Source organism: Myxocyprinus asiaticus, chromosome 12 (assembly GCF_019703515.2).
Source record: "Myxocyprinus asiaticus isolate MX2 ecotype Aquarium Trade chromosome 12, UBuf_Myxa_2, whole genome shotgun sequence".
NCBI lineage: Eukaryota > Metazoa > Chordata > Actinopteri > Cypriniformes > Catostomidae > Myxocyprinus > Myxocyprinus asiaticus.
In genome coordinates, this window is record NC_059355.1 from 50018987 (window position 1) to 50044942 (window position 25956).

Sequence of the window (25956 nt, forward strand, 5' to 3'; positions counted from 1 at the left end):
AACCGTTAAACATTAACAGTTTTGGGGTTTGTCAGGTCTGATGGTTGAATACTTGTATGACAACAAAGGAATATGAAGCTATTTTACAGACTACATACGCCCTCATTGTGGTCTTTGAATCTTTGAGAGCTTCCAGAATATACATTTACTCTACCTTCATCAGGCAAAGAGTTATAATGGGGCAATATCAAGGACGTGTTACTGCACTCCTAGTTGCTAAAGCTGCTATAAAGGCAAAGTAAAGCCATACACCCTTTTTAGGTCTTACTTTATATTTTCAACATGCTGACCCTTTTTTTGGTTTGAGATTGCGTAGTTAGTGATCCTAGAGTCTTTATAGCATTGGCATAAATCTCAAATACATTAGTCAGCCATTCATTAAAGAGCACCTGTTATGGTTTTTAAACGTGCCTAATTTGGTTTTAAAGGTCTCATACATTAGATCTGCATGCATCCAAGGTCAAAAAACACTTTAATTTGCTCATAATTTAAATTGCAGCATTACCTTTTTTCCCCCAGTGTCAAAAATGACTTGTTCAATGATCCGTTCTAAAGGATTCATTCTAAATTCCTCCTTTCAGAGAGCATACTCTGCTCTGATTGGTCAGATGTCCCAGTCTGTTGTGATTGGTCTACCGCTTAGTGTAGTGTTTGAGGGCGGGTCAAAGCTGTTTGCGAGCAGCCAATGAAGACCAGAGGCGGGTTAGTACAGGAAGTATGTCTGGAATTACTAACGACTCGTTTCAGGTGTTCAGAATCGGTTCTTTCTTTTGGGAGTCAATAACTCCGCTTTTCGTGCACTTTGATTTTTGAAACTTTGCAGACTTTTTTACATTCACTAAGAGCTATATAACACACTACATGAAAGGTAATATTTGAAAAACCATAATAGGTGCTTTTTTTTTTTTTTTTCTCCCAATTTGGAATGCCCAATTCCCAAAGTCCTCGTGGTCGCATAGTGATTCGCCTCAGTCCGGGTGGCGGAGGACGAATCCCAGTTGCCTCCGCGTCTGAGACAGTCAACCCGCGCATCTTATCACGTGGCTTGTTGAGCGCGTTGCCACGGAGACATAGCACGTGTGGAGGCTTCACGCCATCCAACCACGCTCAACTCACCACACGCCCCACCGAGAACGAACCACATTATAGCGACCACGAGGAGGTTACCCCATGTGACTCTACCCTCCCTAGCAACCAGGCCAATTTGGTTGCTTAGGAGACCTGGCTGGAGTCACTCAGCACGCCCTGGGATTCAAGCTAGCGAACTCCAGGGGTGGTAGCCAGCGTATTTTACCACTGAGCTACCCAGGCCCCCATAATAGGTGCTCTTTAACATTTAATTATTCCAATTATTAATAAAGATAATTCTTAAAAATATTGATTAATGCCATTGTTACAACATTCACATGACTAGTAGATAGTACAGTTGTGACACTTGAATGTAATATTTAATCTCCATCTATTACATATCCAAAAATTAAAACAGACTTGCATTTTAACTTAAAGGTGCTGTAAGCGATTTTAGCTGTTCTAGAACTTCCACAAACAGTGGTGGTGGATTAGCCATGCCCACTTTCCAAAATCCTGCACACCAGATATACCGAATGAGCTTTATTTAGGCTGATATCGAGCAGGGGTGTTTGTCAAAAATGGCAGCAAAACAGTGCCCTCAAATGACCACTTTTATGAGCAACATGGTATAAAAATGGCTTTAAGCCTCAATAATTCGCTGCGACTACAATACTGTGATTAACAGGCAGAAAGCGTCAGAGACCATGGCTCGTGGACACGTTTTTGTTTGCTGTTTTCAGAGTCTAGAGCTGTTACAGAGACTGGCGAGAGATCTCAGGACACTTATTTAATTAATATTTTTTAGACAATAGGAAGATTTTATTTAATGATTGAAGCCAATTATATTACTAGTATAAATTTGAGAATAAATCACTGTATTACATTTTTAAGGGAATTCGTTAAAGTCAAAGTACGTGGAAATTTCCAGGAGCTGTTTAGATCATTATGAATTAAGAGAGTTTGTCCATCTTTTGTTAACTTATTTTCTTTTTGTTCAATTTTCATTATTTGCATGATGGGAACCCAGTATCTTTTAAAACCACAAAACTGAACAAAACAAAACATTTTGAACTTCTGAATAGTTTCATGAACTCTACTACTGCTGTGCTTTGATTTATTTCCATTTTATCTCTGTTATCTTGCAGCAACATTTTTCCAAATTCTTCTTTCTTATAAATCTTGTAAGTAGGAACACAAGCTTTACCAGTTGCAGTTATTTTGTTCATTTCATTTTTTGTTTTTGTTTGGTTTGACACCATCACCTGTTCATTGTTTTCTTGGGGCAAGAGACTTGCGCATACACTGCTTGAGTCAGGGGTCCGGGAGTGTTTTGATTGCTGCCCAAATCGCATTGGCTCAACTGCAACAAACATTTGGTGTCATCATAAGGTGTGGGACATTGGTCCACAGTTTTACCAGTACACATGGCCGTCAACACCTGAGAATGTTTGTTGCGTTGATCCTTCTCCTTGAATTAACTTACCCGTCATCATTAAAACTAGTTCCTACCCATATCATCTCCTGAAGGACCTCTACTAACCAATCTTCTCCAAAGAAACACACCAACCAATGTTATTTTGAGCTTTTGCCCAATGCTTATTTTGAAAGCTTTTTTGTGTTAGCGTTTGATTAATTTCATTTTTCATTTGTTTATTTTGTTTTGTATGGATATTTCTGCATGTCGTGGTTGTTGGTGCAATTTGTTTCAGCCATATTGTGCCTTATCGTCTTAATTTAGGATGCTGGACAATACAAATTGGCCTTTAACAGCATTTGTCTGAAATGAAATTCTAATGACATGTTGTGATAACAGGGATGCTGACCAGGAGATGCGGTCTGCTCTGTTTAGTCTCAAACTGCTTATGGACTAACATGATTGAACATTATTGCAGTACAAAACAATTTTCTGTGTTCCAAAGCAGACATTGTTTTTCAAGAAGATAAGTCACTGGTGTAGCAAAAGTTTCATTAGATTAAATGTTGCTCCCTGCTGCAGATTCAACAAAATAGGCTAGTTTTTCTGTAATTTGAATATTGGGTAGAAATGGCGATTTAAAACTGGTCGACCCTTATGGGTTTTTCAATGACCAGTACCGAAGATATCTGGTTTGCTGATGGCTGATATAAGGCTGATATCCACACGTTTGCTGAGTGATTATTTGCTCAAAATATTGCAAAAATGTAAAGAGAATTTAGGATTTGTTACTGACATAATATCAGCTAATGTCAGTAGTGTCAAAATGGCCATATATCGGCCGATATATCGGTCCGTCATAAGCAATGACATGGAATGACTTTAGATGTAGTTGTAGTGAAAAATATTTTAAATGTAGTTGTAGTGAAAAATGTATTCGTTCTAGATATGTTTTTTCTGACATGATTATCTGCTGATCTCAAATTAAAAAAATGGTCAAATATCGGCCGATATATCGGCCTGTCACTAGTAATGACATGGAACGGCTTTAGATGTAGTTGTAGTGACAGATGCATTCATTCTAATATATATATTTTTTCAGACATGATTATCTGCTGATCTTAGAATGGCCAAATATCGGCCGATATATCGGCCTGTCATTAGCAGTGACAGAATGACATTAAATATAGTTATAGTGAAAAAGATGCATTCTTTCTAGATATATTATTTTCTTACATGATTATCTGCTGATCTTAGACATGTAAAAATGGCCAAATATCGGCCGATATATCGGCCTATTATTAGCAATGACAGAATGACAATATATATAGTTATAGTGAAAAAGATGCATACTTTCTAAATATATTTTTTCTTACATGATTAGCTGTTGATCTCAAACATGTAAAAATGACCAAATATCGGCCGATATATCGGTCAGTCACAAGCAATGAGATGGAATGATTTTAGATGTAGTTGTAGTAAAAAAGATGCATTCTTTCTAAATATATATATTTTTTACATAATTATCTGCTGATCTCAGACATGTAAAAATGGCCAAATATCGGCCGATATATATCGGCCTATCACTAGCAGTGACATGGAATGACTTTAAATATAGCTGTAGTGAAAAAGATGCTTTTTTTTCTTACATGATTATCTACTGATGTCAGAAATTTCAAAATCGTCAAATATCGGCTGATATATCGGTCTGTCACTAGCAGACCTGGAATGACTTTAAATGTAGTTGTAGTGACAAGAAATGCTTTTTTTTTTCTCACGATTATCTGCTGATGTCAGTATTGTCGTGATGGGCAAATATCGGCCGATATATCAGTCTATCACTAGGTGATGACAAGGAATGACATCTTGACATAATCGTGACAGGTGAATTTTTTCAAAACGTACGTTATTTGAATTAAATTTCAAATAAATTTAAGATTTACCACAAAATAAATAGCATTATGATATATGTTGATCAATGGTTTCACCACTTTTATATCTTCACATCTCTGTACATCTCTTTGTCGGCAATCGCTGTTATGGCCTTCTGCATTAGGCGTACGGAAGTATCACTTAGCCTTTGTGTTTGCATCTCTCTCTCTCTCTCTCTCTCTCTCTCTCTCTCTCTCTCTCTCTCTCTCAGCCTTGGCGACTCAAGCTGGAGTTGAACTGAGACGTAAAGGATCTCAGATGTCCACAGACACCATGGTGTCCAACCCTATGTTTGACGCTAATGAATTTCCTGATAATTATGAGTCTGGTCGAGCTGAAGCTTGTGGAACGCTCTGCAGGATCTTCTGCAGTAAGAAGACTGGAGAGGAGATACTTCCTGTCTACCTGTCCAGGTAAACACTGAAAAACTAAAACTAAAACAAAGCAATGGAAGATGGAGCAAGTGTTTAGGGGGAAAAAAAATCATTATTTTTACTAATTCCGTTTAAGTGCCATTAGTGGTACCGAAATTACACTCTAGCTTTAAAGGGGCCGTGCCACCCACTTTTATATATATCCTGTTTTCCATTATATGATCTTTTTTAATATGGAGGGCCAAATCACTCAAAATTTATATTTAATTATATCATTGAAAGCATAATAAAAGTTTTTAAAAACTATAAAATTCAATCAATCAATAAATGTCCCTTGTGTTTCATTTCAGCGCTGTTGTGCATAATAAATCACATTTATTGATTTATTTAGTGTTGACAGTCTGCAGATATCTAAAGTTTTGTATCTGTGTTGTTCTCTGGTTCTGTCAGGTTCTACATGGTTCTGATTCAGGGTCTTCAGATATCAGACTTCATCTGCAGGCCAGTTCTAGCTAGTATCATCCTGAACTCCTCGGCTCTGTTCTGCTCCGATCTCAAAGGGATTAATGTTGTGGTTCCATACTTCATATCTGCACTGGAGACAATACTTCCTGACCGGTGAGCAAGGTTTCTGATGTCTGAGAAACACAACAAATTTTACCCAATTTAAAGCATTGACTGCATTCGTCAAGCTCAACAGTTCAACCCTGTTACTGAAGTAAATGAATAAAAAATGTCCAGCAAATAGTTTTTATTTCTTTTATTGAACAACACTTGGTGCCAAACAAACCAGCCACTTCTAAATTACTTAATTTAGGCAAAATTTGCAACCTTGTAACTTGCAACCCATTCTGCCATTTTTTTTTTTTTTGTTTGTGTTTTTGTTACTTTCATTAGAACCTTTGAACCTAGCATTTTTTTTTTCTTCCCAATTTGGAATGCCCAATTCCCAATGTGCTCTAAGTCCTCGTGGTGGCGTAGTGACTCGCCTCAATCCAGGTGGTGGAGGACGAATCTCAGTTGCCTCCGCGTCTGAGACCGTCAGTCCGCGCATCTTATCACATGGCTTGTTGAGTGGGTTACCGCGGAGACATGGCGCATGTGGAGGCTTCATGCTATTCTCCGTGGCATCCATGCACAACTCACCACGCACCCCACCGAGAGCGAGAACCACATTATAGCGACCATGAGGAGGTTACCCCATGTGACTCTACCCTCCCTAGCAACCGGGCCAATTTGGTTGCTTAGGAGACCTGGCTGGAGTCACTCAGCGCGCCCTGGATTCAAACTCGCAACTCTAGGGGTGATAGTCAGTGTCTTTACTCGCCCCCTGAACCTAGCATTTTTAATACTTTTTCATCTGGTTATTTTGTGCCAACAGAGAGTTGTCCAAGTTTAAGTCATATGTGAACCCCACCGAACTAAGAAGAGCTTCTATCCATATCCTGTTGTCAATGCTTCCTCTGCCTCATCACTACGGAAACATCAAATCGGAGGTAAAAGGCTTCAGCTCTTGGTTCATTATCCAGTCATTATTTTGGACTCTCTGTAACCTCATTTACAGGGATAAAAATACTAATCAAATCTGCTGTGGTTTCCTAATTTCATTTGAAGGTGCTTTTGGAAGGGAAATTTAGCAATGATGAAAACTCACTTCACGACAAGCCGGTCACCTTTCTTTCTCTGAAGCTGCGTTTGGTCAATATTCTGATTGGTGCCCTGCAAACAGAGACGGACTCAATCAACACACAAATGATTCTCGGTAGGGTTACCTGATCAATATATTCGTTTACTCATTCATCTTGAATCTGTTTGATTTGTGCACATTTTTGGTTTGGAAGGTTTTATACTGTGAATAACGGAGCTTTGTGTGTGTGTGTGTGTGTGTGTGTGTGTGTGTGTGTGTGTGTGTGTGGTGTTCTTTAAACAGCTGCAATGCTGAATATCGTGCAGGATTCTGCTTTGATGGAGTCTGTTGGTGCTCAAGCTGAAGTGGTACGAATTGACTCTTTTTTTCTTTATTATCTCATCTTTGAATGAAAGAGAGGTTTAACTGCATTTCCTGAATGAAATACTGGTGATTGAAATGCAACATGTAATAAAGACCAGTTGATTGATTGATTGATTAATACTTTATTGTCCACAACTGTGGAAATTTGTCTTTGGCTTCCCAGACAAACACAAAAACAACATTAAAAAGACAGGATTACATTCGTTCATTAAGCATCTTAATTGCAGTGAGAACAATCACAGTTCAATATGCAAATATTACAGTGACATCATTGCTGGCAGTAGGATTTTGAAATGCGAACAATCTGTCAATGGGACATTTGAAAACTTTGAATTTAAATATAAATTAGAAAATGCATAAAATAAATTGGAATACTTAACGCTGAAATATCTACAAAACAAACTTTAAATGGATGTTTAAGAAATGTTCTGGATTAAATGCAAGTTACTCAATCGACAGCATTTGTGGCATAATGTTGATTACCACTAAAAAAATAAGGTGCGGCCTGGGTATCTCAGCGTGTATTGACGCTGACTATCACCCCTGGAGTCGCGAGTTCGAATCCATGGTGTGCTGAGTGACTCCAGCCAGGTCTCCTAAGCAACCAAATTGGCCCGGTTGCTAGGGAGGGTAGAGTCACATGGGGTAACCTCCTCGTGGTCGTGATTAGTGGTTCTCGCTCTCAATGGGGCGTGTGGTAAGTTGTGTGTGGATCGTGGAGAGTAGCATGAGCCTCCACATGCTGCGAGTCTCCGCGGTGTCATGCACAACGAGTCACGTGATAAGATGCACGGATTGACCGTCTCAGAAGCGGAGGCAACTGAGACTTGTCCTCCGCCACCCGGATTGATGTGAGTAACTGCGCCACCACGGGGACCTACTAAGTAGTGGGAATTGGGCATTCCAAATTGGGATTTTTTTTAAATTATAATAATGTAATTAGAAGTAATATAAGTATATATAATTATACGTATTTCGACTCATCCCTCATTAAAAAAAAAAAAGACACTTTTTGAAAGGAATAGCCACAAGACGCAAACATTATACATGTTAGCTTGACATTAGTGCGATTATCCTCCTGAACCCCCGCATGACTGCTGTGTGCATTTTCCATTTCCCTTTTTGGTTTGTAACTAGTAGCACCTAATAAACAAACAACCCAAAAAAAAATTCTAGAGCAAATAGTTTTCCTAAAAATGTATGTCCACATATGTGGGCAGCGGGACTAAGCTGTGACATTTTAAGTAATACCCGTTTTAGTAATAGAAAGTCAGATTTTTTTTTTTTTTTAATCAAATAGTTTATTATGTGTCCAGGAGTGTGAAGAGCGAATTGACTCACAGATGTGTTAATGTTGAAAGTTGTTCAAAATAACTAACATGTTTTTTAAACTTTTGAGGAAATGAGGTCCCATTTTCCACATATGTGTACGTCATGTTTATCAGCACGCTGACTTGCGAAAAATGAATGAATTTTTTTAAAGCGGCATATCAAACGAAACTAGAGACGCTACTCTTTACAACCAAACAGGTTTCAGTGAAAAAACTTAGTGGTTTCTTATCAGAGGCACTTTTGTTGGCGCTGCGCCCGTAGTAGCACTTCACTGAAATCAACGTCATGCTGTTGTGTCACGTGACTCGTTCGGCAGAAGTTTAACCCTTAAATGACATTGTAGAGTGTTGTGAACAATATTCAGTCAGTTTTAATTCATTTAAAGTATGCATTGCATATAGCGAAGCCAAATTACAATGTCCACACATGTGGACGCGGGGTCGCACAAGGTTAAACTGTATATTTACAAAGATATTATAATGGATATAACTTTACACAGATAAGGTTAGTAAGTGATTTTATCACACTAAAAGCATGTTAACATGCATATTGTTTACATCCTGTGACTATACATACTGTGTTTTATGGACTGGCCCCATTTACTTCCATTTCTTTTTTTTTGTGATAAACAGTTTCATGCCACAAATGGTATAGATTGTTTTGAATCCGGAATATTCCTTTAAGGGGTTCTAGCTAATATCTGAATACTCTGAAATAAAAAAGTGTGTCGGAAATGTGGCCTATTTTGTGCAGGTGCTCCGATACGTTGAGCCATGGTGCTCATACGGGATGTGTGAGTTCGAATCTGGCTTACGACATTTCCCGAACCCATTCCCCTCTCTTCTCAACATCATTTTCTGTCGTTTCTCTTCTGTCCCTATAAATGAAAGTAGCACAAAGGAATGAGGGAATTCAATGCATTTATCTGAGTGTGACTTATGTAGCATTTCTTTACAAAACTGATTACAGCATCTGACTCACTGATGAGTAAATTAATTGATAAAAACAGAAGTGATACTTTTTATATGGTTTCTGTGTTAATGTGTTTTCTTGGCATTGTTGTGTGTAGGTGAGTGCGGATGGTCATCCTCTGGCTAAGAGTCACAGTCGCAATAACAGTGGCATCAGCAACGCCAGCGCCGGCAGCTCAGAGGCCACAACGCCAGACAGCGAGCGACCCGCCCAGGCCCTGCTGAGAGACTATGGTAAGCAGAGTCAAACTGTATCGACAGCGAATGAGACTGAAATACTATAAATGAACCAATCTACAACCCCAATTCCAAAAAAGTTGCGATGTGATGTGTTAGGGTCTTAGGGTGTGAACTCAGGAGCTCAGGAGTTTGGGTTTCTTTATAATTAAAAGTCCCGCACCACTTAATAATACACAGTGAGATCCAGCTTTTGACACTTAAGACAATTGAAGGGACACATACACAACTATTACACAAGGTGCAAACATTCATTGATGCTCATGAATGCAACACACTACTATATGCATACTATATGTAAATATCTGTAATGTAGATTGTGAAGCCATTAGTTAGCTTTGTTTGAAAACACAAAAAGCTGAAATTTAAGTTGTTATTCACTGATAATTTTCTCTTCTGTAAAAGTGAGTAGATGTTATCAATTTTAATTTTTGAGTGAACTACACCCATGTTTTTGTCTAGTTTTTGCTCTTGTTTTTAAAGTCTTTCCAAATCACGTATCGCAGGAATGCATCATAATTCTCTGCATGTATGTAGAAGTTGCATGGTGTCCATCAAATGTTGCGATGCCGCATTTAAAACGCCTTACTACAAATAAACATGCAGCAGATATTTATTTACCAGAGGCTGTTGAGCTGTGGAGTTCATGTGGAACGGCTTTGTTCTAAAAAAGTGAATGCTTTTTTTATTTTTTTTATTTATTTTTTATATACCTTAAACATGCCTGATGCAGCTTGTTGTTTTGATTGTTTTGCCAGAATAGATAACCATCGTCGTCTTTAACTAGTGTTATGACATTGCTTTATATTTCTGTTTGCTTGTTTGTGTGGTATGTCTTTTTATTGTGTCACATGGCCGCTGACTGCATCTCTGTGCCTGGCTTGCATTGTGTGTGTTACTAACCCGCTGTGTGTGTCGTGCTGTGTGTCATATCCCAGCTCTCCACACAGATACGGCGGTTGGACTGCTCATCCGCAGCATTCACCTGCTCACACAGAGACTCAACTCGCAGTGGAGACTCGACATGAGCATTTCACTGGCCGCTCTTGAGCTGCTTGCCGGACTCGCCAAGGTACATCCAGAGATATGCATTTAAGTTATTTAGATATGTGTGTGTGTGTGTGTGTGTGTGCACTTTTTTCAATGTTGAATTTATTGTCATATTGTTCAGTGCATCAGTGCATGCAGTGCCACAAGAGATTTAGGGCCCTATTTTAAGAGCAAAGCGCTATGGTAGCTCAAGTCATAAGCGCAAAGTTAGTGGGCATGGCCATGCAGTTTTGGTATTTTCATGCAAGCGTGCGCTAATGGCTGCAAGTGGGATTGGCAAAATTGCACACACAACGTGCTAATGGGCTGGGTCAAGTGCAATTTAATTCTGAGGTTTTTCTCCAGTTTTTGCACCATCTGCGTCCTATTATATAGTCCATTCCCTCTAGCACCAGCGATATAAACAAAGACGGCACATTCATTAGAAGTTAAGTGTAAATGGACTATATGCAATGAATCAGAAGAATAGAAATATGGACTTGCATTCTTTTGTGCATTAACAAAATTTTCTGGAAAAATTGGCGTGGAGTCTTCCAGCCCATCTGGCACCAACAATCATGCCACGTTCCAAATCACTGAGATCACATTTTGTTCCCCATTCTGATGGTTGATGTGAACATTAACTGAAGCTCCTGACCCGTATCTGCATGATTTTATGCAATGCACTGCTGCCACACGATTGGCTGATTAGATAATCGCATGGATGATTGTTGGTGCCAGACGGGCTGGTTTGAGTATTTCTGTAAGTATTTCACACACAACAGTCTCTAGAATTTACTCAGAATGGCGCCAAAAACAAAAAACATCCAGTGAGCGGCAGTTCTGTGTACGGAAACACCTTGTTGATGAGAGAGGTCAACAGAGAATGACCAGACTGGTTTGAACTGACAAAGTCTATGGTAACTCAGATAACCACTCTGTACAATTGTGGTGAGGAGAATATCATACATGTTGGCGCTGTTTTGGCGGCACGAAGGGGACCTACGCAATATTAGGCATGTGGTTTTAATGATGTGGCTGATCGGTGTATAGGCTAATAAATGATAGACCCCCTTATGTAAGAAACTCAACCAGACACAAAACACTTTAACAAGATCTGTAATGCCTCATTGGGTTTATTGGTAGACTCACATTATGTTTGTGCTTTATATGACGCGCTGCAAACGGATTTAAGTGCTTTTTAAATGGGCCAACTGCATTTTCATGCATGTATTTTCTTAACCCTTAAAAGGGCAAAAGCATACCTCAGAAAATATTTGTTTTGCTATTTTCCAACACATTAGATTCCATATAATACATGTCTGTTTTCTTCCAAACATTGCTTTTATTTCAGTTTTGCAGCTTGCAAAAAATCATGAAAATAACATAGAAAAGATAGAAACAGCTGCCTTCTCAAATAATGCGTATGTGCAGCACAACAGTCAGCATACAATGCATTTACTACTAATACATTTTATTTAAGTATTTAAAAAAGAAACATTTTCAAAAGTGCTTTAGGCACACAGAAATATAGACAGTATTGAGGGGGAAAAAACGCAAATAAACATTTTTGATTTTAATAAATGTTAATGTCTGAAGAAAAGCTTATTATTTTTTATTTAATATAATTTTTAATAATATTTAATAACTTTATTATTAATTAGTGTTAATAAAATTGTAATGCACATTGATACTGAATTATTATTTTTATTATTATTATTTTTATATATATATATATAATATTTTTTTTCTTTTTTTTTTTCTTTTTTTTTTTTACTGTCATCAATTTAAATCTTTATTGTCCTCGAGGCAATTTAGCATCAACCAATACAAAAATGATCTTATGAGCTATTTATTAATGTAATAACTGCAGAAAAATAAAATCATTGTTTACCGTGCAAATCTCTCTGCGATTCGGAGTGATACCAAGACCAGGGAGCTACTCGCCCTCCAGGCAGACAACGAAATTAACCATCAAGTTTGTCCATAAACTCAAGATGCTGTTCATTAGACGTCACATTGTGATGTCACTTTGGTCTTTTACGGGATTTCTCCAGAATGTGTGTGAATGTGAGAACAGATTACGGGAAAGCACTGGCAATGTGAATTAACAAAATCTCACAATGCAGTTGCCAGAAAAACTTTTCCAGAATTTGCAAGAGATTTCCGGAATCTCTGTTTGAAAGAAGCATGCATGCATGTATGTATGTATATATAATATATATTCAAGGAAATGGTAAATTAACACATTTGTTTCCTTTTTGACCATGCCGATTAATCAAGCACTGTACATTTAATGCATCACTGGTTATATGCTTCATCCTGTCAGGTGAAGGTGAGTGTGGAGTCATCAGATCATAAGCGTGCGGTGAGCTCCGTGTGCAGTTATATCGTGTATCAGTGCAGTCGTCCCGCTCCGCTCCACTCGAGAGATCTGCACTCCATGATCGTCGCTGCATTTCACTGTCTGTGCGTGTGGCTCACAGAACACCCCGACATGCTCAACGAGAAGGTATGGCATGTCCACGAGTACTGAAACTGAAGCTAAAAACAATGTTTCCTGTTATTGAATTTAAGAAATGTTCCGGTTCAATACAAGTTGAGCTCAATCGACAGAATTTGTGGCATAATGGTAAAATTTATTTCAACTCGTCCCTGCTTTTCTTTTAAAAAAAAAAAGCAAAAATCTGGGCTACAGTGAGACACTTATAATGGAAGTGAATGGGGGCAATTATTTTTACGTTAAAATACTCACTGTTTCAAAAGTGTAGATACAACTTATTAACGATTTCTGTGTAAAGTTATAGCCATTTTTACAACTTGGTTGCCATGACGATGTAATGCTGAAAATACTAATCCTGCAAAAATGACGATTTAAACAACTTTACAGCTCAAGTAATACACTGAAGATTTAATGTAAGCGCTTTTATAAAATTATAAGCTTCACATTTTTACTTTTCAACCCTCCAAAAATTGGCCCCATTGACTTCCATTGTAAGTGTTTCACTGCAACACAGATTTTTGCTCTTTTTTTACAGAAAAGGAGGGATGAGTCTAAATAAATTTTTGTGGTAATCAACATTATGCCAAAAATGCTGCTGATTAAGCTGAACTTGTATTGAATTCATAAAATTCCTTTTAATGATGATTAAAAAATGCATGAGTCATGTGTGGCTGAGGCCCCCTGGTGGAGAACCACTGCTCTTCTTTGATAACTAACCTCTTCGTGGTGTCTTTAGGATTGCCTGATCGAGGTGTTGGAGATCGTAGAGCTCGGCATCTCGGGCAGCAAGTCCAAAACAGGCGAACAGGAAGTGAAGTATAAAGGTGACAAAGAGCACAACCCGGCGTCCATGAGGGTCAAAGATGCAGCCGAGGCCACGTTATCATGGTGAAGATTCTTCATAAACATTCATTGATCACTCTTGTGTAGTGTGTAGGCCAGTCTTGACTTGGGATGCTTTGTGTTCCAGTATAATGCAAGTGTTGGGGGCGTTCCCGTCTCCCAGTGGCCCCGCCTCCCCCTGCAGCCTGCTGAATGAGGACACGCTCATTAAATATTCACGTCTCACCTCCACGTCTCACAGTAACTTTAGATATTTCGTTCTGGATAACTCCGTCATACTCGGCATGTTGGAGCAACCGCTCGGAAATGAACAGAGTGAGAAAACACATTTAAAAATGAGAATTCTGTCATTGTTTACTCACCCTCATGTCGTGTATTGCTGTTATCCTTTTTCTGAACACTAAAGGAGAATTTTCGAAGAATCTTCACGCAGCTCTTGTCAATACAAGTTTGATTGTGTGTGTCTCAACAGATCCCTGTCCGTCAGTTACCATGTTAATCAGAGGAATGTCTGGTCGACATGCGTGGACGATGCAGCTCTTCCATCAGCCCAAAGGAGCAAGAGCCAATCAGAAGGTAAAGCTCAGCTGCAACCATCAATCAGAACATGGATGTACTTTCAGGAGCAAATCAAAACCAAAGGAAATCATGAGAATGTGGTTTCTCAAATTGTTGACTTCAGTACCACCACCACCTCATTTGAGGTCGAAAATTGCTGACATTTCATTTGCATTTGTTTTACAGCAGGTGTTTGTTCCAGAAAGTCGACCCACTCCCAAAAATGATGTAGGAATTCGATATAACGTGAAGCACAGACCGTTCCCGGAGGAAGTAGATAAGATTCCATTTGTGAAAGCTGACCTGAGCATCCCAGATCTCCACGACATTGTGAATAAAGAGGTATTGCGTTAAAGGAATTCTGTGACACTGATGGAAAATTACATTTTTTACGTTTTTAAAGAAACATCCTTCTTATATATATATATATATATATATATATATATATATATATATATATATATATATACATACATATACATACATGTTTTAATTTTATACTTCAAATTAAATGTGGAATTTTTTTAAACCTCACAGCTATGCACTCACTGATTCATAGCATGTTATCACACTCATATGAATCACAGTTGAAGACACACGGTGTATGTTTTTAAGAAACAGTTTGAAGGATAGTCAGTCATACAGTTTTAGAAATACTCATCTTATTACATGCTTCACTTTGACTGAAGGCAATTTTTATCCACACATTATTTATCCGTGTGTGTGTGTGTGTGTGTGTGTTTTTCAGTTGGAGCAGCAGCATGATAAGCTTCGATCAGTGATGGGTAAACAGATAGACTATGAGGTGAAGTTGGAGCAGCAGACTGAGGACTTATGGAGGAACAAACCCTTCCCTGATCCTCTGACGGACTGTAAACCTCCAGCACCCGCTCAAGAGTTCCAGACCGCTCGACTCTTCCTGTCACACTTCGGCTTCCTGTCACTAGAGGCACTCAAGGTATGAGAACAGACAGTCAGATATTTCAAAGTCATTTTTAGTGTTACACACATATATATATATACACACACACACAGCTGAAGTCAGAAGTTTACATACACTTAGGTTGAAATAATTAAAACTCATTTTTTAACCACTCCACAGATTTAATATTAGCAAACTATAGTTTTGGCAAGTCATTTAGGACATCTACTTTGTGCATGACACAAGTAATTTTTCCAACAATTGTTTACAGACAGATTGTTTCACTTTTAATTGACTATATCACAATTCCAGTGGGTCAGATGTTTACATACACTAAGTTAACTGTGCATTTAAGTAGCTTAGAAAATTCCAGAAAATGATGTTAAGCCTTTAGACAATTAGCCAATTAGCTTCTGATAGGAGGTGTACTGAATTGGAGGTGTATCTGTGGATGTATTTTAAGGCCTACCTTCAAACTCAGTGCCTCTTTGCTTGACATCATGAGAAAATCAAAAGAAATCAGCCACAAATCAAATTGTGGACCTCCACAAGTCTGGTTCATCCTTGGGAGCAATTTCCAAACACCTGAAGGTATCACGTTCATCTGTACAAACAATAGTACGCAAGTATAAACACCATGGGACCACACAGCCATCATACCGCTCAGGAAGGAGATCGCATTCTGTCTCCTAGAGATGAACGTAGTTTGGTGTGAAAAGTGCAAATCAATCCCAGAACAACAGCAAAGGATCTTGTGAAAATGCTGGAGGAAACAGGTAGACAAGTATGTATATCCACAGTAAAACGAATCCTATATCGACATAACCTGAAAGGCTGCACAGCAAGGAAGAAGCCACTGCTCCAAAACCACCATAAAAAAGCCAGACTACAGTTTGCAAGTGCACATGGGGACAAAATAGATGGCATCTGGTGCACTTCACAAAATAGATGGCATCATGAGGAAGGAAAATGATGTGGATATATTGAAGCAACATCTCAAGACATCAGCCAGGAAGTTAAAGCTCGGTCACAAATGGGTCTTCCAAATGGACAATGACCCCAAGCATACCTCCAAAGTTGTGTCAAAATGGCTTAAGGACAACAAAGTCAAGGTACTGGAGAGGCCATCACAAAGCCCTGACCTCAATCCGGGCAGAATTGAAAAAGCGTGTGCGAGCAAGGAGACCTACAAACCTGACTCAGTTACACCAGTTCTGTCTGGAGGAATGGGCCAAAATTCCAGCAACTTATTGTGAGAAGCTTGTGGAAGGATACCCAAAACATTTGACCCAAGTTAAACAATTTAAAGGCAATGCTACCAAATATTAACAAAGTGTATGGATGGCTACCACCCCTGGAGTTCGCTAGTTCACTAGTTCGTAACCCAGGGCATGCTGAGTGACTCCAGCCAGGTCTCCTAAGCAACCAAATTGGCCCGGTTGCTAGGGAGGGTAGAGTCACATGGGGTAACCTCCTCGTGGTCACTATAATGTGGTTTGTTCTCGGTGGGGCGTATGGTGAATTGAGTGTGGTTGCCGTGGTGGATGGCGTGAAGCCTTAGAGCGCATTGGGAATTGGGCATTCCAAATTGGGAGAAAAAGGGGAAAAATCCCCAAAAAAAACAAAACAAAGTGTATGTAAACTTCTGACCCACTGGCAATGTGATGAAAGAAATAAAAGCTGAAATAAATCATTCTCTCTACTATTATTCTGACATTTCACATTCTTAAAATAAAGTAGTGATCCTAACTGACCTAAGACAGGGAAAGTTTTCTACAAGTAAATGTCAGGAATTGTGAAAAACTGAGTTGAAATGGATTTGGCTAAAGTGTATGTAAACTTGTGACTTCAACTACAGTGTTATTTTATATAATAAAAAATATATCAAATATGTTACAATTTATGAATATTCATATTTTGTTGTATATTTAAGTGTATTTATATTATAGCTTATATTAATACTTCTAGCTACACTTAAGTGCATTTTATCAAGTGGATCACATTTGATTTTGCTTTTATATTATAAAGATTTAAACGTTTTATGTTGGAGTGCCTCAATTGTCATTTATACTGAATTAATTTAGCAGTTAAACTAGAAAAAGCTGAACGGCTCTAAACTTTGAACACAAGGAGCCAGAATGTTCTCAATAAAAATAGATTTTCTGCAGTTGAAAGAAACATGAATCTTAACTGCTCGTGTGTGTGTGTGTGTGTGTGTGTGTGTGTGTGTGTGTTTTTACTCAGGAGTCTGGTAACAGTAGACTCCCTCCTCACCTCATCGCTCTCGACTCATCGGTGTCGGGCTTTTTTGATGACATTGGCTCTCTGGACCTGTTACCATCACGACCATGTGACACCGTCTTCATCTTCTACATGAAAGCAGGACAGAAGAGCAGCCAAGAGGTAAAACTACTTGTCCTGCAGTGAGCGTGCAATCAGTGGGATGAAAGAAAAGCACAGGATAAAGCTAAACGCCACGAGAGACTACATTAACCTCCTGAGACCCGAGCGTGACCGCTGTGTGCATTTTCCATTTCCTTTTTTGATTTCTAACTAGTAGCACCTAATAAACATGCAAAGAAATCAAATAATCTAGAGCAAGTAGTTTTCCTAAGCGTGCTGATGAATGAAAAATATATGCATTTTTTAAAGTGGCATATCAAACGAAATGAGAGACTCTCCTCTTTACAACCAAACAGGTTTCAGTGAAAAAAATGAAAGCGGTTTCTTTCCAGAGGCACTTTTGTAGGCGCTGTGCCAGTAGAAGCGCTTCATGGAAATCGACGTCATGCTGTTGTGACGCGGTGCGCCAGAAGTTTAACCCTTAAATGACAGTGTAGAGGGTTGTGAACAGTATTCAACTCATTTAAATTATGCATTGCACATTGCGAAGCCAAAATACAACATCCACACATGTGGACGCGGGGTCTCACGAGGTTAATGTTAACCAGGGCATGAAGCTGACCTCTCTTATCTGTGATAAAGTCACTATACCACACAGCCTCAAGTGCCTCTTTGCATTTATTAAATGCCTGCGACCGAAGCTGATAGAAAATTAGCCTAACTTTAGTGGTTTACGGTTGCAAAAAAACTTGATGCATTAACAGAATTCAATTGGTCTGCGATTGCAATCGTGTGTGTGTGTGTGTGTGTGTGTGTGTGTGTGTGTGTGTGTGTGTATTGTCTATTTTACAACAGCTTCAGTTTAATGCGCATGTCTTGTGTCTACCTGTAGATTTTGAGGAACGTGGAGTTTTCTTCAAACGTACAGCCTCATTTCCTGGAGTTGTTGTTGTCACTGGGCTGGCCGGTGGAGGTCGGGCAGCACCCTGGTTGGACAGGCAGTGTGTTCACCAGCTGGACAATCAACACATCTAATGGCACTGAAACTCCAGGTACTCCACTCTATTGATTTAATTGTTATTTTAATTTATTTAGATGATTTTATACAATTGAAGGTTCCAGGTAAACACGACTTCTTATTTGTGTACCAAGTGAACTACACAAGATTCATTTTGATGCATTAAATCAAGTATGTTGTGTGTCTATTGTGTGTTTGTACAGATGAATGTGTGACTGTGGGTGACACCGGCGGCGGTGTGTTTAACGGAGAGAAGCACGTTCTCTATTACGCTGATGCACTGACGGAAATCGCTTTTGTCGTGCCGTCGCTAACAGACTCTTCTGGTATTCCTCTGTTTTAACACCGTTTTTGTATTTGTGCATTTTTAGATCATGAACATTGAATTTAAAGTCAGAAGCATCTTTTATTTTACCCACTGCAGAGTGCTGTTAATGATGTATCGATTTTACCATAAGCCTAATGTGTTAAACCAATGTAATGACTTAGTATTGATTTATTTAATATGACAAATGTTCTTTTCTCTCTTAATGTGTGTGTGTGTGTGTGTGTGTGTGTGTGTGTGTGTGTGTGTGTGTGTGTGTGTGTGTAGCGGAGTCTTCAGAGAACAGTTTTCCGACCGCAGACTCTGACTCTCAGATGGAGTTGTTACCCAGTTTACTGAAACAGCCCAACCTCACACTCGAGCTCTTCCCTAATCACTCTGACAACATGGGACCAACACAACGGGTAAAATCTCTCTCTATCTCCTGCAACCCCTTCAGTCATGGCTAATATAGCACAGTCTCAAGTCCATTAGTACTTCTGTAACACCGTTTCAACATAATAAAAACATTAAGGGCGCAATATATTTTTATTTATTTTTTTTTATTTTTTTTTTTAGTAAATTCATGGTGTGTCATGTTAACAAATAGAACCTTAGTGTAAAGTGTTACCAGTTATCCTCTTAAACCTGGAGCGGCCCGGTACCGGGCCCTCTAGTGGCCGCTGATTAGGGGAAAAAATATAGATTTCTTGGGCTACACAAAAATATCTTTACAATGAATATAGCTGATCTGAGCAACTCTAAAATACTGCTTATAAACTTGCTGATAAATTTGAACTGTTCCATTTTCAGAATCCGAAAATTTGCGATCACAACAATCATATTTTGAACCACTAAAAAGGTCATAAGATCACACAGCCATGTGTCATATATCTTTGAAAAGGTCTTGATTAGTAGAATTTAACAAGCACATGTGTTTCATTCAGAGACCAAACTACAGCGAGTATTCACGTGTGAAATCCATGTGTATAGTAAACAGATAAACAGACATTACATCACATTTTGGTTTATTACTTCATGAAACATAAACATGATATAGTAAATGGCATATTGCAACTTACAGCAGATGATTCTGAAGCAAACAAGCCCACACTCAACGTAATATGATGTGTAGATCCTGAAATATTCCTCAAAGAGTGTCTTGCCCGCTATGGTGGCTAATCGCTGATGGCTTCTATAATGAGAGTTTCTCTGGGATCAGTTCACTGAAACATGATCCACCATGTTGTAGATATGTTAGGTCATACTCATTGGATGTCTAGAGCGTTAGAATCCATATTTGGGGGGCCTGGGTAGCCCAGTGGTAAAGACGCTGAGTACCACCCCTGGAGTCGCGAGTTCGAATCCCAGGGTGTGCTGAGTGACTCCAGCCAGGTCTCCTAAGCAACCAAATTGGCCCGGTTGCTAGGGAGGGTAGAGTCACATGGGGTAACCTCCTCGTGATCGCTATAAGGTGGTTCGCTCTCGTTGGGGCGTGTGGTGAGTTGTGCATAGATGCCGTGGTGGATGGCATGGGCCTCCATGTGCGCTATGTCTCCGCGGTAACGCGCTCAACGAGCCACGTGATAAGAGGATTGACGGTCTCAGACGCGGAGGCAACTGAGATTCGTCCTCCACCACACGGATTGAGGCGAGTCACTACGCCACCACGAGGACTTAGAGCGCATTGGGAATTGGACATGTCAAATTGGGGAGAAAAAGGGGAGAAAATAAAAAAATATATATATTTATAATGTTCTATAAAACACCTGAATACTTGCATTTCACTTTGGAAAATTAATGGACAAAATAGCCTACATGGTTACAAATGCTATAACTTTGGATTGCTTTGTACTATCAATACATTTTTTGTTCTTGGTATAGTTGACATGTTGGAGAACAACACCAAAGTTAATTTTGATGACCTTCCATACTTACTGTCTAAAAGGTGTAATGTCAAACATGAATAATAACTGAAATGTTATTTTTAGCACAAATGTTTTTGTGTTTAGTCAGCAGTGTTGAAGCACGAGAGTCAAAAATGTAAAAAGTGTTTCTATCATTGTATCAAGTTTGTTTGTTTGTGTCAGTCCCCCACAGTGAAAAGCAGGAAGTTGCCAGCAGGCAGGACGATACCTCCATTAGGACCATACACTAAAGTGTTGGTGGTGTGGGTCGAGCGATACGATGACATTGGTAAAATGTTCTCTATGCACCTCACAGTTTGTTTTGATTTTGATTTCGAGGTTCACGATTTGATTACAAAATGTTTGTCAATGCATCGCTGTTTTGTAACAATGGTGTTGGTGTTGCAAATCTTTTGCAATAAATCTTAATAGATCTAGCTGTTTTCGTCAGTCTTTCAAAAGTATAATGACATTTGAGGTGACTGTTCCTCTAGCTCTTTAGGAAAATGTGCAGTCTGATTTGTAATATTAATGTTTAATATTTAGAAATGTATCTAAATTAAGGCGTATTCATACATTTCAATGCAAACTGCAAAATTTTCATCTGTAAACTATTCACACTAGGGCTGAGCAATATGCAAAATATATTTTCACTATGTTTTTATCACGTGACTCGTTGTGCATGACACCGTGGAGACTCACAGCATGTGGAGGCTCATGCTACTCTCCGCGATCCACGCACAACTCGCCACACACCCCATTGAGAGCGAGAACCACTAATCGCAACCACAAGGAGGTTACCCCATGTGACTCTACCCTGCCTAGCAACTGGGCCAATTTGGTTGTTTAGGAGACCTTGCTGGAGTCACTCCGCACGCCCTGGATTCAAACTCGTGACTCCAGGGGTGATAGTCAGCGTCAATACTCAATATGCTTCCCAGGCCCTCATCATCTTTGTATCTTAAACAGTGCTTTCCCTAAGCAAATCGTTATGTTGTTTATTGGGGCCTACGCATGCCATAATTTTACTTCAAAAGAAAACTTTATTTTAGTTTCCATGGCTTACAAATTAAGAACTCTTATGGAGTGGATGATGAATACAGGTTGATGTCACAAAGCTATGTGTTGCATAAAAGTGAACAAAAGCGAATCGTGTTCTTCCACATTTAATGCAAAATGCAAACGTATGACAATGTTGCATGCTTTTCTATTTAAATGAACTTTAAGTTCCGAATATAAGCTTTCGTGCAAAATTTGAGCATTGCAATGCATCTGTGAATCATATTTTATTATTTACAGTAGCGAGTAAGTGATGCATTTTTCCAGTAAACTTGCTATATTATTTTTATTGTCAATATTGCAGTTTAAGGTGTATAAATACAGTGAGCAATGTGACATTAAACGTTCTCTCACTGAACAAAATCGCATCACTTGCATTCATGTGATTTAATGCAAAATACCATAAAACACCCCTTTCTGATAATATTGTGTTTTTGTCTCAATCAGCATCATTATTAATAATTCCTTTTAAATTCTGATTGTAAGTTTTGTGCATTCGTGCAGAATGATTTGAGAAAGCATTGTGCTTCATTTGTGATTCGGTACATGCATGTGTTGTTGTGCTGTTATAGGTCATTAATTAATAGTTGGCGGTCTGTTTGTCCTTCATCTTGCAGAGAATTTTCCAGTGTCAGAGTTACTGGCTGAGACGAGTACAGGTGTGGAGACGGCCATCAACAGCAGCACTGGCAGGTAACACACACACCATTTACACAGACTGAAATACTGTTGACAGTTCCTGACGTTGTGTCATTCACCCTCGCTGGTGCTCTCTCTCAGGTCCAGCTCTTCAGAGAAAGATGTTCCTATAATATTCATCCATCCACTGAAGACCGGACTGTTCCGAATCAAACTACATGGAGCGATGGGCAAGTTTAACATGGTGATTCCGCTGGTGGACAACATGGTCGTGAGCAGGAGATCACTTGGTAAGTGTTTGTGGCACTTTTGGGGCAAAATTCAGAATTTAAGAATTTCTTCTTCCTTTCAATTATGTAGTTCAAATTTTGGAATGACAGGAAGAGGAATGTAGTACAATGTAATTCAAAGAAGTTCAACTAAGTCACACAACAGAAGATCTTCATTAGTTGCAGTTCTGTCAAAATTAATTTGTTAAATCATAAAAATGCATTAAAATTTTCCGTACAGCACCACAAAATGCCCACCACATTTTATTTCTTTTCAGATAACTATATAAAAATATATGACATCACAAATTGAGTCTGTTGATTATAGTAAATTCGAGCATTCTGGGATATGTGGTGTTCCCCCATAAAATAAAAGTTAACTCATTAAATAAAATACAGTTTCTATAGATGGCAATTCATATATTGAAAATTAATATAATCTAATGTTTATGGAAATACTCCATATGTTGTGTGTGATCATATGTTTGTTAGGTATTAGGTATGAATTTCTTTTTTTTTTTTTTTTCATCCCTTAAATTTAAATACAATTAATTTAAAATGTAAATAAAAATTTAGGAATTGGATTCAGTTGTGGTTAAAACGAAAGTCTTAAATCATGATTTTTGTTTTTGTCGTTCTCTCTCTCTCTGCAGGTTTCCTGGTGCGTCAGACGGTAATAAACGCGTGTCGACGGAAGCGTCTAGAAAGCGACTCGTACAGCCCGCCCCATGTGCGACGGAAACAGAAAATCGCCGAAATCGTGAACCGTTATCGTAACAAACAGCTCGAGCCGGAGTTTTACACCTCACTGTTTCTGGAGGTCAATGAGAGCAGCCTCAACCCTTAAACACAAAAGTGGATCATCGTCGAAGATGTGTTAACGGTGTTTTATGTCAATTGGCAAATACACAAATACTTGTGTAACTTAAAGAAACTTCAACACTTTCAGTGCCCACCTGAGAGGAATGGTCCGTATCTTAATATGCATTATATATTAAATTTCTCCTGTCCTCATTGGTTGAATCTCACTTAAACATGTCCAGGGGATATTTTATCTCAAAATGAAAAGAAATAAATATGTTGTTTGCTTAAAGAAAATGAAATCTTTTTTTTTTTGAAGTCCAATAACATTGAATGCATTGTGACATCATTTTGATGACAGTCAAGCACATTCCCGCCCCAAGATTGATTCTCATTTCTGTAATAGTCATTAATACTGCAAAATAAAGTACTACAAATACTACTATGATATATACATTCAAAACATATATACATAATGCATATAGTACATATATTAGATAAATACAATTTATATATAACCATATATATATTTATCAATGTGCTTAATTGTCATAATGCAATTTGTTTTTTTAAAGGTACTCAAATTAGGCTTCATTTTCATTATGCAAACTTGACTTTATAGGGTATCTAATATCAAATTTGCTTGCTTTTTATTTGTTGGTGAAAAGTAACCCAGACATGTTCTTGATGTGTTTCATGAGATTCATGTCATTACTGTAATTCACAATAAATTGCCTTTTTATTTCATCTATTATTTTACACATCAAGGACCGGGACTGTGAATGTCCTCGCATCCGTTTCCTCTGAAAGCACTTATTACAAATGAACACTAATCTCCATGGCGAATTATATGACGCCAGTAGCTTCCTTCCTCCAAACACACACACATAGAGTCTTTATCACCCTCAGGTCACATGTCTCATTCTATATGTTTAACGTGGCCAGGTAAATTCAATGCACTCCATGGCACGCTCAATTCAGTCGCTTTTTTCTGGAAATTGTGTCATGTTTTATCGTCTACAGACGATGAGAAATGAGAACGTTAAGCTATAATTGTGTCTCATTTCTGAAATCCTCCAAGGGATTTTGATGGCGATTGTTAATTGCCAAAGCAGACGAAATACGAGTGTTTTCCGACACAATTTTGACAAACGTTTGGCCGTTATTGACTAGTCGCCACTCACTCACAATGCGTTTTAAATGACGTTATAAGGGCTTTTCATTTATTTTCAGTTTCTAAATATACAGTACATTTCTGCTGGAAGTCAGAAACACTGTTACGCATTTTTCGGCCAAATTTAACCATCAAACCAACATGAATTCACCCAAACTGACACGTTCATTCGCTGAGCTGTCACATATTTTAGTTTCATATCTTTTGATCTTATGTTGGCATAACAGAAATGAAACATTACTGTTTTTATCCGCCGTTCTGTTTATACAGTATAATTCTTGTGTCATATAATAAGGTAATTTCACCCAAACACGACGCCAGTTTTGATGTCCGTTTTTTCGTAAGAACAATTCTAGAATAGAATTTCACGTCCCGTTTTTATGGTCAGAAAACTTGGAAGTTCTCCGATAACGCTACTGTTTTTGTAAGAATCAAACTGTAAAGACCGACATGCACCGTACAGGATGTTCATGTGGTCGGTTGGAGCGTCTCTTTCCTCTTTAACGTGTGTAAATATTGACAGCATGGACTTTGTATAAAGTTTGACTTTCTATGTAAATATGCGGGTGTGAAGTTCGCTCACTCATCTTATACTATTGATTAGGGACGACAAGAAATGAACGCTTGTTTGTATTTATGCCTGTCATATACAATATGTGTCCAAAAGAAACATTGGATATTGAATGTAACACATGTAATGAAATAAACATTTTAATAAAATTCTTATCATACAGTGACCATGGAATTATTGTGCTGTGGTGCAAGTATGCATTGATCTAATTAAGTTTATTTTTTATTTTTTTCTACCAATTTGGAACGCCCAATTCCCAATATGCTTTTCTTTTTTTAAGTCCTCGTGGTCGTGTAGTGATTCGCCTCAGTCCGGGTGGCGGAGGACGAATCCCAGTTGCCTCCTCGTCTGAGACCGTCAACCTGCGCATCTTATCACGTGGCTTGTTGTGCGTGTTGCCATGGAGACATAGCGCGTGTGGAGGCTTCACGCCATCCACGGCGGCATCCGCGCTCAACTCACCACGCATCACCACCGAGAACAAACCACATTATAGCGACCACGAGGAGGTTACCCCATGTGACTCTACCCTCCCTAGCAACCGGGCCAATTTGGTTGCTTAGGAGACCTGGCTGATGTCATTCAGCATGCCCTGGATTCAAACAAGCGAACTAGCGAACTCCAGGGGTGGTAGCCAGCGTATTTTAACACTGAACTACCCAGGCCCCGGTACA

The 25956-nt window shown here is 38.7% G+C and overlaps 1 protein-coding gene across 7 annotated transcripts in view; it reads left to right on the forward strand.

Annotated features, from left to right (window-relative positions):
* LOC127449542 (ral GTPase-activating protein subunit beta-like) overlaps positions 1-25444 on the forward strand; it is a 51760-nt gene extending 26316 nt beyond the window's left edge. For 3 of the 7 annotated variants that reach the window (XM_051713026.1, XM_051713029.1, XM_051713030.1), the window contains 22 exons: positions 2217-2252; positions 4629-4830; positions 5242-5409; positions 6173-6287; positions 6406-6553; positions 6722-6786; positions 9204-9339; positions 10281-10414; positions 12701-12883; positions 13611-13762; positions 13845-14032; positions 14190-14293; positions 14462-14617; positions 15024-15233; positions 17442-17600; positions 18433-18592; positions 18762-18884; positions 19151-19287; positions 20953-21058; positions 22446-22521; positions 22609-22757; positions 23390-25444. In XM_051713026.1, coding sequence (XP_051568986.1) covers positions 2217-2252; positions 4629-4830; positions 5242-5409; positions 6173-6287; positions 6406-6553; positions 6722-6786; positions 9204-9339; positions 10281-10414; positions 12701-12883; positions 13611-13762; positions 13845-14032; positions 14190-14293; positions 14462-14617; positions 15024-15233; positions 17442-17600; positions 18433-18592; positions 18762-18884; positions 19151-19287; positions 20953-21058; positions 22446-22521; positions 22609-22757; positions 23390-23583 — 3101 coding nt within the window. In that variant the 3' untranslated portion in view covers positions 23584-25444. The remainder of the gene's footprint in view (positions 1-2216; positions 2253-4628; positions 4831-5241; positions 5410-6172; positions 6288-6405; positions 6554-6721; positions 6787-9203; positions 9340-10280; positions 10415-12700; positions 12884-13610; positions 13763-13844; positions 14033-14189; positions 14294-14461; positions 14618-15023; positions 15234-17441; positions 17601-18432; positions 18593-18761; positions 18885-19150; positions 19288-20952; positions 21059-22445; positions 22522-22608; positions 22758-23389) is intronic. The other 4 variants (XM_051713028.1, XM_051713031.1, XM_051713027.1 and 1 more) reach the window with 3 other exon arrangements.
* The last annotated feature ends 512 nt before the right edge of the window (positions 25445-25956 follow it).